Raw genomic sequence first — 12216 nt, 5'->3', positions numbered from 1 at the left:
CGTGAAGGTTCAGGAGGTGAAGGTGACTCCAGTGGAAGGAATGCAACACCAACCCGAAAAGAGTTTTAATTCACCCGACCAATTTGGACAAAATAAAATTGCACATGGCGAACTGCCACAAGGGGGCATCTGCATTCTTTCAGTCATTTCCAGTTCTCATGATTTCGCAACTAATAACGGCCTTTTCATGAATCCTCACACACAGGAGGATAAACGTGCAAACTTCATACAGACAGACCATCAGCTACAATGGGAATCAAACCAGCGACCTTCCTGCTGTAAGGCTAGAACAACACATGCCCTCACTTCTTTAACCTTCTCTTTAATTGCCATTCTCCTTGTGCCAGAGAGGCAGCAGGAGTGTCCTGGCAGTGGCAGCAGGTTGGTCAGATGGTCCAGGATGTAAACAGGACCCCGACCTGACGACGCCCCGACCTGAGCCAAACCCTAACCTGCTGCGTTAGAGAAACAACTGACAGGAACACTGGCCCTCACTCTGTCTTATACATTTTAAATGGACAGATGATGAATATTTCAGCCAACTGATACCCTCTTCTTCATCATCCTCCTCCTCTTCCTCCTCTCCTTGTGCAGCGCTCATTAAAATAGACGGTAATAAAATGAAGTGAAGAGGCTTTTACTGCAGAACGTCACAGCGCTGGATGAGACGGTGTGTTAATTATAGCCGCTAAATGAGGAGAGAGAGGAGAGAGAGGGAGAAACGGTTTTATTATTAACTCAGCAGAATAATGAGATCACTCACTCAGGTAAACAGAGCAGAGAGGAGGATCACTGAGGGGAGAATTGAAATGACTGGAGGATTATGGGTATTTTTTTGCTTAACTTTATGCAGTTTTACAATACGTTTTGTATTTGCTTTGTTGACATAATTGACTTGTCTTTCCTGGCTCATTTTGTGATTATTTTTTAACAATCTCTCAGCGTTTCTACGTAAATATCAATCATTTTACTGCTGAACTTTGACAGACAACTTTTTGTAGGCTCAGCATTTATTAAAAAAAAGAAAATAAAAGTGACTTACCCTAATGATTCAGATGGAGCTCCTCTTCAAGCAAATGGACGACAGCAACACCAGTGTGTGTGTGTGTGTGTGTGTGTGCTCACTGACCAAAGTGCACCCCTTCAAACATTTCAGTCAAAAGCTTCACATTAAACACTCTCACAGAACACTGACCATGAACAGTGTGTGTGTGTGTGTGTGTGTGTGTGTGTTCATACATTACTGATCTGCTCCTGTGTTTTCCTCAGTCTCTGCATCTCTGGTGTGTCAGAGACGATGCTGAATCCTCGGCCTTTACTCTCCTCAAAGTCTTTCTTATACTTGACCTGTAGAGACACGGGGTTTTAGAGCACGTCTTAAAGGGACAGTTTGTAAAAACAGATCAAATTCCAATCACGTCTTCACATGTTCTTAACTCCATTGGTTAAACTGTTTACGTTTTTAGTCGGCGGGCTACTTTTAACTCTGAGATATTCTGTGCAGTTCCTTGTCATCAAACCCAGAGCTGCGGAACATTTCCATCATACCATCAAACAATGGAGTTAATTACAGGGCTCCCATTCAACAAAACGACAATTAGCTTCATGACATGAAAAGAACTTGAATCACACCAGCCTTCAGGCTGAAGACAGAAAAAAACAGTTCCTATTGTGTCACAGCTAACGTCGTCTAACACTGGAGTCATTCTGTGAAAGAAGAAATAATAAGAAAACTTTTCTAAATCTGAGTAAACAAATTAAATTGAAATTAAATCTCCAAAATTAATAGGATGTTAAGGTTAGGGACACCTCTGAATGTGCAAAAGTGAAGAAGACGGTCCCTAAACCATGTGTTATTTAACCATATTTTTTACCATAACAACAGCAGGTCATCTACTGCAGACTGCTGAGTGGACATCTGTGCTTCTGTCCTGTCATCACTCAGGTTCTCTCTCTCTCTCTCTCTCTCTCACACAGCATGAAAACATATGGGACAAAGCACCGTCTCTGGGTCCACTTTTTACCAACTGTTCACTTTTTCATTTCTATTTTTACATAAAAATAAAAATGTTTTAAACATAAATTTGACAACACCCCCTACTGTTCACCTTGATGAATGAACCGATCAAGAAGAGGAATCACTTCCCCTTTTTTATCAGAGGTTAACACAGTGGTACAAACAGTGATTTAGGGACGAGGTGGAGTTAAACCTGGAGCCTTCTGGTGGCAGGCAGGGGTCACTGCACTGCATAAAGTGAACACCCTGTTTTGGCCCAATAACAGCATTGGCTTGAGACACTGTATAGAGTGGATATAAAAATGTCCTCATCTCCTGCTCCTGCTCCAACCCACCTGGCTCTGCAGCTCACTCTGCTGCCTCAGCCTCAGGTTCTCTGGAGTGTCCGCCACGATGGTGAACGACGTTTTGGGGTAATGTCTGAGAAAGGAAGACAAGAAGATTGAACGTAGGTGAATCATCTTTCAGACTGGTGTTGTTCTGCCACACCAGGGTCCATAGAGAAATTCTATAATTTTATCTCAGAGGGAATTTTTGAGGTTCACTTTTCTTACATAAATAAGTTCAGATACATTTTTGTTTTAATTTAGTGTCTGAAATCCTTTGTTCGCGTTTACCTCAGTGACACAAACTGACCACAAGAGGCAGCAGTAGACCTGTTTTGTATAAAAAACTTCTTTATGGAAGTTTATTAGCTAAATAAAAAAATTTTAAAAATCACCCTCCTGTTGGAGACAGTCTTAATATTTGTGTGTGTGTGTGTGTGTGTGTGTGAGTGTGTTTTCCATTCGGTTTCCTTTCAGCTCACGTCAACGTTGAGCGTACAAATGTGTTAATGGAAAAACAAGACAGACCCAAACATGACCAACATCAGCAGGGAGTCCAATACAACTGCACTCCCTGGGAAAATAAATGGCACTTTTTACAACATAAGGTCAGTTGAATGTCACGCTGAAAGGATGGAAATGAAAAAAGTCTGATGACATCAGCAGAAACAATGATGTAATTAATAAACACAACACATTAAAAAAAACCAGCTACACCCTGACTTGACAAACATCGGAGCTAACCTTCTGTTGTTTGGGTAATGGCCTTAAATTAAACGTTTGTGTGTGTGTGTGTGTGTGTAACTGCTTCTTTTGTCTGGGTTTTAAGGGCAGGAAATCCTCCTCCCTACAAGTAACTGAAAGTCTGGTGGAATTATACAATTAAGGAAGTGAGCTGCTGTGAAAGAACTAACCATGACATCAGTGGCTCATATCGAAAGCTGTAAACATTTTATTTCCAAATCATTTGATGGATTTTTCCATAAAATATTATGTTGGCAGATCTCAGCTACCTCTGATTTTCTTTAAGGTATTCTTGCCAAAACAGTGGTTAGGATTGACATAGCATTGCTAAACATTAACATCATTTTTATGTCGCTGCCAAGTGAGATATTTCGTGGCTAATTTTCATCAAAAGTCCGGGTCAAATTTGATTTATCTGTGTCTCATATTGTGGGCTAATATTTGTCTATTTGTTTTGCACTTCACCTTTAATTCCCACTAATGTTTTGACGCCACTGCATGACTCCACTGCACCAGCATTGGATGAACTCTGTTCATCCAATCAATGTCTTAAGGTGAAAACCATTCAGTCTGTCACACCGACCACTGTGAGCTTTTCATCAGCTTCACGTCAAAAAACCTCCACATTCATCCTCGGCTCCAACTGTAAATGTGAACAAACAAGTGTTAAAGTGAGGACTGTGTGTGTGTGTGTGTGTGTGAATCATCAAAGCCAGCAGCAGTTTGACCAGCAAACTGTCCTTCACTCTCCTCCTCGTCCTCCTACACTCATTCTCTCTCCCTTCACTTTCTCCCACACACTTTGCATCTCTCTCGCCCACCACCTCTGTTCTCTGCATCTTCATCATCACAAAAAGATGGACAAACGCTGCAGATGGATGAGAAGATGAAGCATCAAATCACACAAACACTGCCCCCCTCCCCAGTCATTCTCAGTGGACCACCTGTAGGGGGTGTCTTCATGTCCAGTGATGTTGCCTTCTGTATATTTTTTTCCTATCTAGATTGACTATTTGTAGATGATCCCTTAATCTCCACATTTTAAAGAAATCCATTAATATCTGAATTAAAACTTTTGGTGGTGAGTTGAATTTTTAAGATCAGCGTCAGATGGAAGATTATTTGTCTAAAAGACCAGCAGTTTCATGGTCTCACTCCTCCCTCCAACTTTCTTTTCAGATTTTTCTTCCTCAGTGATGAAGGAACCCTGTAGAGTTTGAGTCGTCCTCTGGCAGGAAGACGACACACGGAGAACAGATTTAGTTTCAGCTTCACACATAAACACACACACACATGCACGTGCAGCATGAAGTCACGTTGGTCTCTGGTTGCACTTCACCTGCTCCTGTAGCTGCAGGTCACCATGGACGCTCTGTTCACTCAGAGAAACCCAATCCTTTGAGACCAAGTCCGTCTCTCTGTGTGTGTGTTTTACACAAACACAGCTTTCCAGGGAAACCTGGTGTTGACTCGACAAGGAGCTCGGGACAAAACCTCAGTTTGTGAAGTGGTAAAAGCTCTCTCTCTCTCTCTCTCTCTCTCTCTCTCTCCCTCCCTCTCCTAAGGCCAATTTAAATATAATCAGGACAAAGTAACAGGTGATGGAAAGACGAGAGCTGCAGGTGGAGGGTTAGGATCAGCTCACAGCCCTTTAGAAAAGAACCGTGTTAAAACAGCTGTAAAACCAGTCATTCTCTTGAGACGATTAAGTTCCTGAAAATGTATTTAAGGACAAGGAAGACAAAATAGGAGATGGACACGTCCACAAACCTCCCTGAAGACTCTGCCTTCACAGAACAACTGCAGTAGAAACTGTTTAACCTCAGAGTCAGAAAAAAAAACAACAACTAAAACACAGATGCAGCTGACGTTCCCAGACATAAAGAGCTGAGCTGGACACACACTGAGGGGTTTCACACATGAATGGGCCTGAACAAAGGGTGAGGAGGGTGAGACAAGTCCACTCCACTCTGTCCCCACTGTCAACCAACAGCTCTGATTTACTTCTTTCCTTTAAAAAGCAAAAGAGTAAAGAGTGTTTTTCAGAGTCAGGCTCCTCCGAGCCCTGAGACTTTCACCAGCAGATAAACAAGATGACGGACACAGGCCACACACACACACACACATCCATTAATAAAATGTACGCATCCTGGTGTTGTGCATTGTTCCTCTGTGTGTGTGTTTGTAGGGTCACAATAAGCCTGCGGCGTTCAGGAAACACCTCACCGTTACACTGTGGCCAGGCCATGGTTTGAACATTTTAAAAAATTCTCTCCCACACAAAAGTCCATTGAATAAATGAGTGATTTAACGCCACAGCAGTGGTTGATCCACTGTTTCTACCATCCATACATTTGAATACATTATTTTGGAGTGAAATCCTGTCGGATGATTGAGATCCATGTGTTGCACTCGGGTTTAAAATCCTCTGAAGAGCTGCAGAGTTTTCTCTCTCTTTTCTCTTCTGTAGCTGCTCTCGCTGCAGCACAACAAAAGACTGGGGGCAGAAATGTGGGTTACGTGGGCAGCGGCGTTACATAAGCGCACACAGACGCGATCACAAGACTTTGAGCTGCTAAACCGTCGTTAGCATGAGAACCGTGACGATGACGAACATGTGTAAAAAAAAACAACAAAAAAAACAATCAGAGGTCTGTCAATGACTTGATTATCTGCCTCATACGAACAGCAGCAGCAGGAGGCGCTGTGGAATTTCAACGGAGGATTTCCTTCACTCCAATCACAACTACCGCTAATGATGTGTTGGTTCCTAAAACAAAAGTCAATTCTCTTTCATCCCTAAAAGCTGATCAGAATAAATATAGCCTATTGTGTATATATATATATAGCCAAGAAAAGACTTAAATCTAAGCTATTTTTAAACCCACATCACACATAATCTTGCATCAGAGCCCGGTTGTTCTTAAAGTCACACACTTCAGATTACATCTCATGACCTGCCACAGAGTCTGTGTGATTGGCTTAAGCGAACAGTTTAGGATTTTCAGGTTGTGCTGCACAAATCTTTAAAAACAAAAAAAAAGCAAACTGAACTGATATTCAGCTCGGAGCCTGCTGCTGCTGCCTCCTGTGGTCACTCTGTGTCATGGAGGCAAATCTAAACAAATTAGGACAACACACGTCCACTTAGTAATGGACCGGCAATGATGCAGTCACTGCGACAGTAGAGGCAGCGGCCACTCATTTCCTGGACTTGGGTGTGGGACAGTCAGTGGTTTAGGAACATTAGCTTTCTGTCAGAAAGGCTGTCCAGCTGTGAGATGAAGACAGGCTAAACAGATGATCATTACAGCATCTGGAAAAATGACGGGGCGGAAATAACACCCATCCAAATGTGTGTGTGTGTGTGTGTGTGTGTGACTGGTTTATCTTCTGAGCCTTACATTTAACACTGAGACTTAAAAACTAAAGCTGAAATTCACTGAAGGAAACTGATTTGTCCTTTGTCAAATCTCCTCAGTATCTCTGTGCAGTTACAGTCCAACTGAGTTTTTTTTATTGATTTTTTTCATTATCATCGTCATCAGTATTGAAGACCTGACATTGACCCTAGGGTCAAATGAAGATTCAAACCCTTGGTAGTTTTTGCTTCTGTGTCAAGTGGAAAAACCTGTGCAGCTTTTAACACGTTGCTGTGACTTTTCTAGCTGAGGTCAAACACTAGCTGCTGAGCATCAGGTCTGACCTGAATGACCCACAAATTTGTTTGTAATCTACTAATTTATTCTTTAACAAATTTATAGAGAAAGAATTACAAAATATTCCCTCCATCAATGCCTTGAATCAATGTTAAGTACAACTGACCACAATACATTTTGAGTTTAAAAATAAAAACAAAAATTAAACATATTATAATATAGTGCAGATACAAATAATAATAAAAAATGATAAAGGCAGCAAAATCGGACCATGTTCTCCAGATCAAAATATATCTGCTCATATTTTAGTGCAATGTCACAACATACTGAGAGAAACTATACATGTAACATTTGACAGACAAACTGGAGCTACTGCTGTTCAAATCGAGCTTAAATCAGGATTTATTTTGCACTTTTTTTCTATATTGTGGTGTGAAACAGTGAGACTTTTCCTAACTAGTTTGTCCTGTTGTTGAACTGCATAACAGCTAGAAGAGGTTGGAACGAAACATATCAAAAGTGGAGCCAGGGTAAGGTTGTCACTGGTCTCCATGGTGATGAGGTTTATGATTCAGCCAACAGTGTTTTCTATCAGTTCATTGCTGAAACTGAACATGAGTCAGCGCTGAAAATGAGTCACTGAAGGGAGCAAACAGAAAGGCAAACTTCTTGATAGGTTTTTCATTGTGTTTTCTTACATTTTTGTTTATTTTTCTCGAAGATTATGGTTGTAAATGCGTTGCCTGACAATAAGTGTGTTGTTGAATTCTATACTGTGTTATAATTTGTATGGGATGGAATCCAGTATGGGATGTGACGTCAATGGTCAGTTTTTCTTTAGCAACATGGTAAATGTCAAACATAAACAGAAATTTAGTTGTTTACATTGCTGAGTTTTTATTTTTATTTTTTGATCTGACTTTGGCATTTCAACGCCCTCTGCTGGACCAATAGTACTAATTCTAAGCATTCCTTCAAAACTATATATTTTGCTTAACCATGAATTGCCACATCTAAGCTAATAGGATAATATTAGCAAAAGCAACTTTGAGTAAAATATAGCCCAAAAGGTACAGAACAAAACACAACAAGAAGACAAACAGGTGTCAACTCACGCGTTGCAGTATGGTTTCTTTTCATAGCCTTTATAGTTCTTCATGTTGAGCGTCATCTTGCAGACTTCACAGTGGAAACATCCTTTGTGCCAGTTCTGATGTGCACATACATACAAACAAAGACACAAACAAAATCATGGATGAGAATTAAATTCAACAGATCTTGGCGTTAACCAAGTTCAAGTGCACAGAGAAAATTAGCGATTTAGCTGTCAGAGTCACCGGTGGTGTCGGTGCACTGCTGCCTCGCCTGGTCAGTCTGTGTAACTGAGAATGTAATTCATCAAAACCAAAAATCATGTATTACATAATCGTAATGTTGCGGGCAGCAGTGGAACATCGACTCACTTGTAATCAGTGAATTAAGACTTTGTCTTTAAATTATATTTGTCCCAAAATAACACGAAATACCACTTTTTCTTTAGGCTTTTATCCCAGAGACGAAGAAGAAAACTTTTCGGTGTTTAATTTGTGACTTATAAATGCTGTTGTGAGCCTTTCACACCAAACACTGCAGCGCCTCCCTGCTGTTGGTGTGTCATCCGACGCCTCACGGGACAGACAGCCAGCGCATTAGACGGCTGAAAATGTTTTAATCATTTATCGGTGTTATGTAACACTGGAGCAGCCAGGCAAAACAACCAAGTGGCTGGTCAGAAATTTAAGGTTAATTATGTCTAAACATTTATAAGATAAAAATATATAACATCTCCTCTCCCTTTACAGATAGTTTTAGGCAATAGGAGGATGACAGAAGAGCATTTACACTCAACACTGCTCCATTCTCTTTTCCCTCTACATTTAACTATGCAAATTGTAGAGTTTTTACATTTTTGTTTTTGTTTCTATCTTTAGATTTAACGCTTCCTTGTCTAAACATTTTCAGTTCTGTTTTCTAACTGTTGTTTGGTTTTTATTGTTGTACAGTCCCTTCCTGTACAAGACCCCGGTGACTTTGTTCATTTTTCTGTTCCAGACTGGACTTCTGGTCTAGGCCCTTCAGAGAAATCTCTCATGTTTTCCCCCTGGAATTTAAAAAAATAAAAATCTTCAAGTTTGTCTGCATGTTCTCTCATGTGCTGTGTGAATGTGTTTAAATGTCCAAAATTTCTCAGTGCTGTTCCTAGCACTTGGAAATGTTTGATTGTTTTTGCATGTAATTTGTTTTCCCATTAAAACATAAAAACATATTTTGTTGAGTTTTTCCCAAAGGGCAGGAGAATTACTGTTAACATGAAACATTTTGTTAAGCTTTTTTGTTGTTGTTGTTGTGAGTAATACTAATTAGTGCAAGTTTCCTAAATAAAGATAACATGTTTAAAATACTTGTATAACATTTTGTAATTTACTAGGTTTGTCCTCGACTGTACGTTAGTAGCTATAACTGTTTATATTATCCTACGAAACGTGTGCGCAAAATTGGTAGAAAATACGGTAGTTTCCGTTTTCCATCTTAAAACTACTTGTGCGCAGATTTTTTAAACGGAGAGTGAGCACCTTGTCCAGGCAGCTGACTTTCTCCGTCGGGTAGACGATCTTTCCACAGCGGGCGCACGGCGGGTTCATCCTCCGGCGGGTTTTTTTTGCACTGCAGCGGACACTTCCGCGGCAGAGCCCTCGATGTAAAACACTGAATTCCCACAGGTACGCGAAGAAGTTGCCGCAAAGACGAGACGCACAGGTTCTCCTGCTTCTGCTTCCAGGGGGTCGCGTCTGAGCTTCTGTAGCCAATGATGCCACCAGTGACAAGCTATCGGAAATTAAACAGGAAGCGCACATAGCATCCTTTCAAAATAAGGGCGTGTAAGGAACCTGAAAACAAAATATGAACTGATTGAAAAAATAAAAAACTACTGGAACATTCTTCTTACCTTAGTCCTCGTCTAACCAATTAAATACTTAGGGTAATTCGTACTTAAAGTTAAACGGCGATAAATTCGTGTTTTAGAGAGGCAAAGAGAATCGATAGGGGTGTCTTCGATGAGTATTTTGTTTTTCATGATAAATTATTTTTTAAAATTTTGGATTAAAGCCGTGCTGCGGCTGTAGCTCGATTGTAGTAAAACGTCTTGAAACTTTAACCCTGGAAGTTAATCAGGGTTAAATGTTTCATCCGGCGGAAACGTCAAACACTACTTACAGCTAGTTAATATAACGACAAAACAGGCAGAAAATGGAAGTGTGGCGACTGACTAGGCATTCTAAGATTGAGAAATGTGAACATTATATTTATATAAATAAATAAATAGAATCAATTTGCAGTTAAAGAGTAATGGAGCAGGAAAATTAGGAGGGACACAGGCATCGGCAAACACATCCTGTATCCTAACTTCTATCTATATTAAGTTGTATTTGAAGTGACGTTTTAGTAATGCAGATATATTAAATAGGACACATAATGTGGATACCAATACCAATACAAATTAACAATTTATAGGCAACCATATGATAGCGTTTTAATAGAGGCCCAAATGCGATTTGTAAAATATAGTACACACCTCGCAACTCGACTAAGACAGTCAGGATTTTTTTTTTAAATCTAAGCATTGGTTTTAATTCAAGTTCAGGTAGTGGTATAAAACAAAAATGACTATTTATCCACCAGCTATCTTTAGTCATTTTTCTTCAGTAGCCCATGATAGAGAAACAAGAATCTAGGTATTTTTGATGCTTGCAATCAACAAACAAACCACAAGATGCCGGTAGATGACAATGCAAATTTATTCGATTTGTTATTGCAGCTCGATCGAAGTTAATAATTTTCCAAAATTATTCTCTTCACAGAATCAGCAAATATTTGTTTTTGTTTGCTAGCCTGGGTACATTTAAAATACATTTATCTAAACTTAGGGAATCCACGCGCTGTGTTCATGTACAGTCGAAATTATAGCAAATATGGGTTTCTGACGTCAGATAAGTGACTCCATCAAGTTTCGAAATCATCTTGAACACGAGGTAGTACTACTACCTCGTATTTATTGTACTATAGTACTGCCTGTTACTTATTGTACCTCGGTGGTACAATAAGTAACATTTCAACGATACAAAAGCATGTTATATATATATATATAAGGATGGTATAATACAACATCCGCTCACACTTCACGTTCTATAACGATTATGCCGGAAAAGGCTGAAAGTTTTTTCTACAGAACAAAGGGGAAAAGGTAATGCACATCACCAGTTTTACATCAAACAACATAGTAGTATAAGTATAATCTACTGAACAGCTAAAAGGGGCCAAAAATCAATTCATGTTAATTTTTGTTTTGGAAATTCGCATTTCCAGTAATTCTGGCAGCACGTAAAGGCAACATCACTATTGTTCACATGTCCCTCTTGCTAGGCCCCCCAAACCACGGCTCTAATTTTTATTGGTTATCTCCAACACGACATGATCAACCATGTTTCGCGACACATGCTAGACTTAGTGTCGGGCTCTGTTATTGGTCTAAACGTTTGGCGCCTCTCAACTCGGCAGTAGCTGCGGTGGGCGGCGAGTGGAGGCCGGCGAGCTGCAGTTAGAAGCTCAGGAGTAGCGGAAACTAAGAAATATTTACTTTATTTATTGACTCTGTCTTTTTTTTAATCGCTACAAACCGTTGAGTCTTTGATTCTCTAGTTCAGTTTAAAGTGCTGTGCCTTCTTACTATTTCCACGTACCAGGGACCTAAATCCGGTTAAGCACAAAGTGAACCGCTGTTTCCTCCGAAGCTAACTGCAAATTAGCCGGAGCTAACCCACAGCTAATCTCCAACACAAAGGACGAGTGAGACCGGGTTTCACTTGTCCATCTCGGATACCTCGATTGAATGAGCACTGACCCAACTGAGCAGGTAGAAGGCACTGTCAGTGTCTCCCGGACGTCTATTTCTAACTTAAATGAATTCGGCTTTGTTCTCCATGCTTCAGTCTTTGTTAACTCACCAACTGTTAGCTAACTCACCGGGGTGTCGTGTCAATTCTCGTGTCCCTGTCACTGTTCTTCACCTATGTTGTAAATACTTTCAGAATTAAGTATGACACTACTGTAAAACTGTTAAAGACAACTTTGTGGTAAAACTGTTTTAGCCTTTCCCACAAAAGTGGGTTCTGCACTAACTAAACTCAGGCGTACTTCACCCATAAATTAGACTGCTGACTCTTGTTTGTTATGGAAAACAATGTAGTAGATGTACACACCCAGTTTCTAGGAACGCTGGTTGATTACCTACAATAAATTATATAAGTAATCAAAGGGTATGTTTTGATGTTCTTATTTACTATTAGTAACATAATTCTAATGGTTAAATGACAACATATTTGGAAATGGATGCAGTACTTGGCAGAGTGATACCACGTTCTCTTCTTGATGC

The 12216-nt window shown here is 40.1% G+C and overlaps 2 protein-coding genes across 6 annotated transcripts in view; one reads left to right on the top strand and one right to left on the bottom strand.

Moving 5' to 3' along the window:
- LOC103377190 (LIM zinc-binding domain-containing Nebulette) overlaps positions 1–12216 on the bottom strand; it is a 46597-nt gene that overhangs the window by 31644 nt on the left and 2737 nt on the right. For 2 of the 4 annotated variants that reach the window (XM_025054780.1, XM_025054782.1), the window contains exons 2-4: positions 7862–7956; positions 2353–2437; positions 1240–1347 (exon numbers count right to left, since the gene is read on the bottom strand). In XM_025054780.1, coding sequence (XP_024910548.1) covers positions 1240–1347; positions 2353–2437; positions 7862–7956 — 288 coding nt within the window. Of the gene's footprint in view, positions 1–1239; positions 1348–2352; positions 2438–7861; positions 7957–9358; positions 9613–12216 lie in introns of those variants that run through there. The other 2 variants (XM_025054781.1, XM_008307899.3) reach the window with 2 other exon arrangements.
- ezh2 (enhancer of zeste 2 polycomb repressive complex 2 subunit) overlaps positions 11044–12216 on the top strand; it is a 7047-nt gene continuing 5874 nt past the window's right edge. The window contains exon 1 of one of the 2 annotated variants that reach the window (XM_025054784.1): positions 11044–11709. The gene's annotated coding sequence lies outside the window, so the exon portion shown is untranslated. The remainder of the gene's footprint in view (positions 11710–12216) is intronic. The other variant, XM_008307889.3, reaches the window with a different exon arrangement.

Source organism: Cynoglossus semilaevis, chromosome 3 (assembly GCF_000523025.1).
Source record: "Cynoglossus semilaevis isolate Cse_v1.0 chromosome 3, Cse_v1.0, whole genome shotgun sequence".
Classification (NCBI taxonomy): Eukaryota; Metazoa; Chordata; class Actinopteri; order Pleuronectiformes; family Cynoglossidae; genus Cynoglossus; species Cynoglossus semilaevis.
Note: the sequence above shows the minus strand (reverse complement) of the source record. Positions and strands in the feature narration are given on the sequence as shown.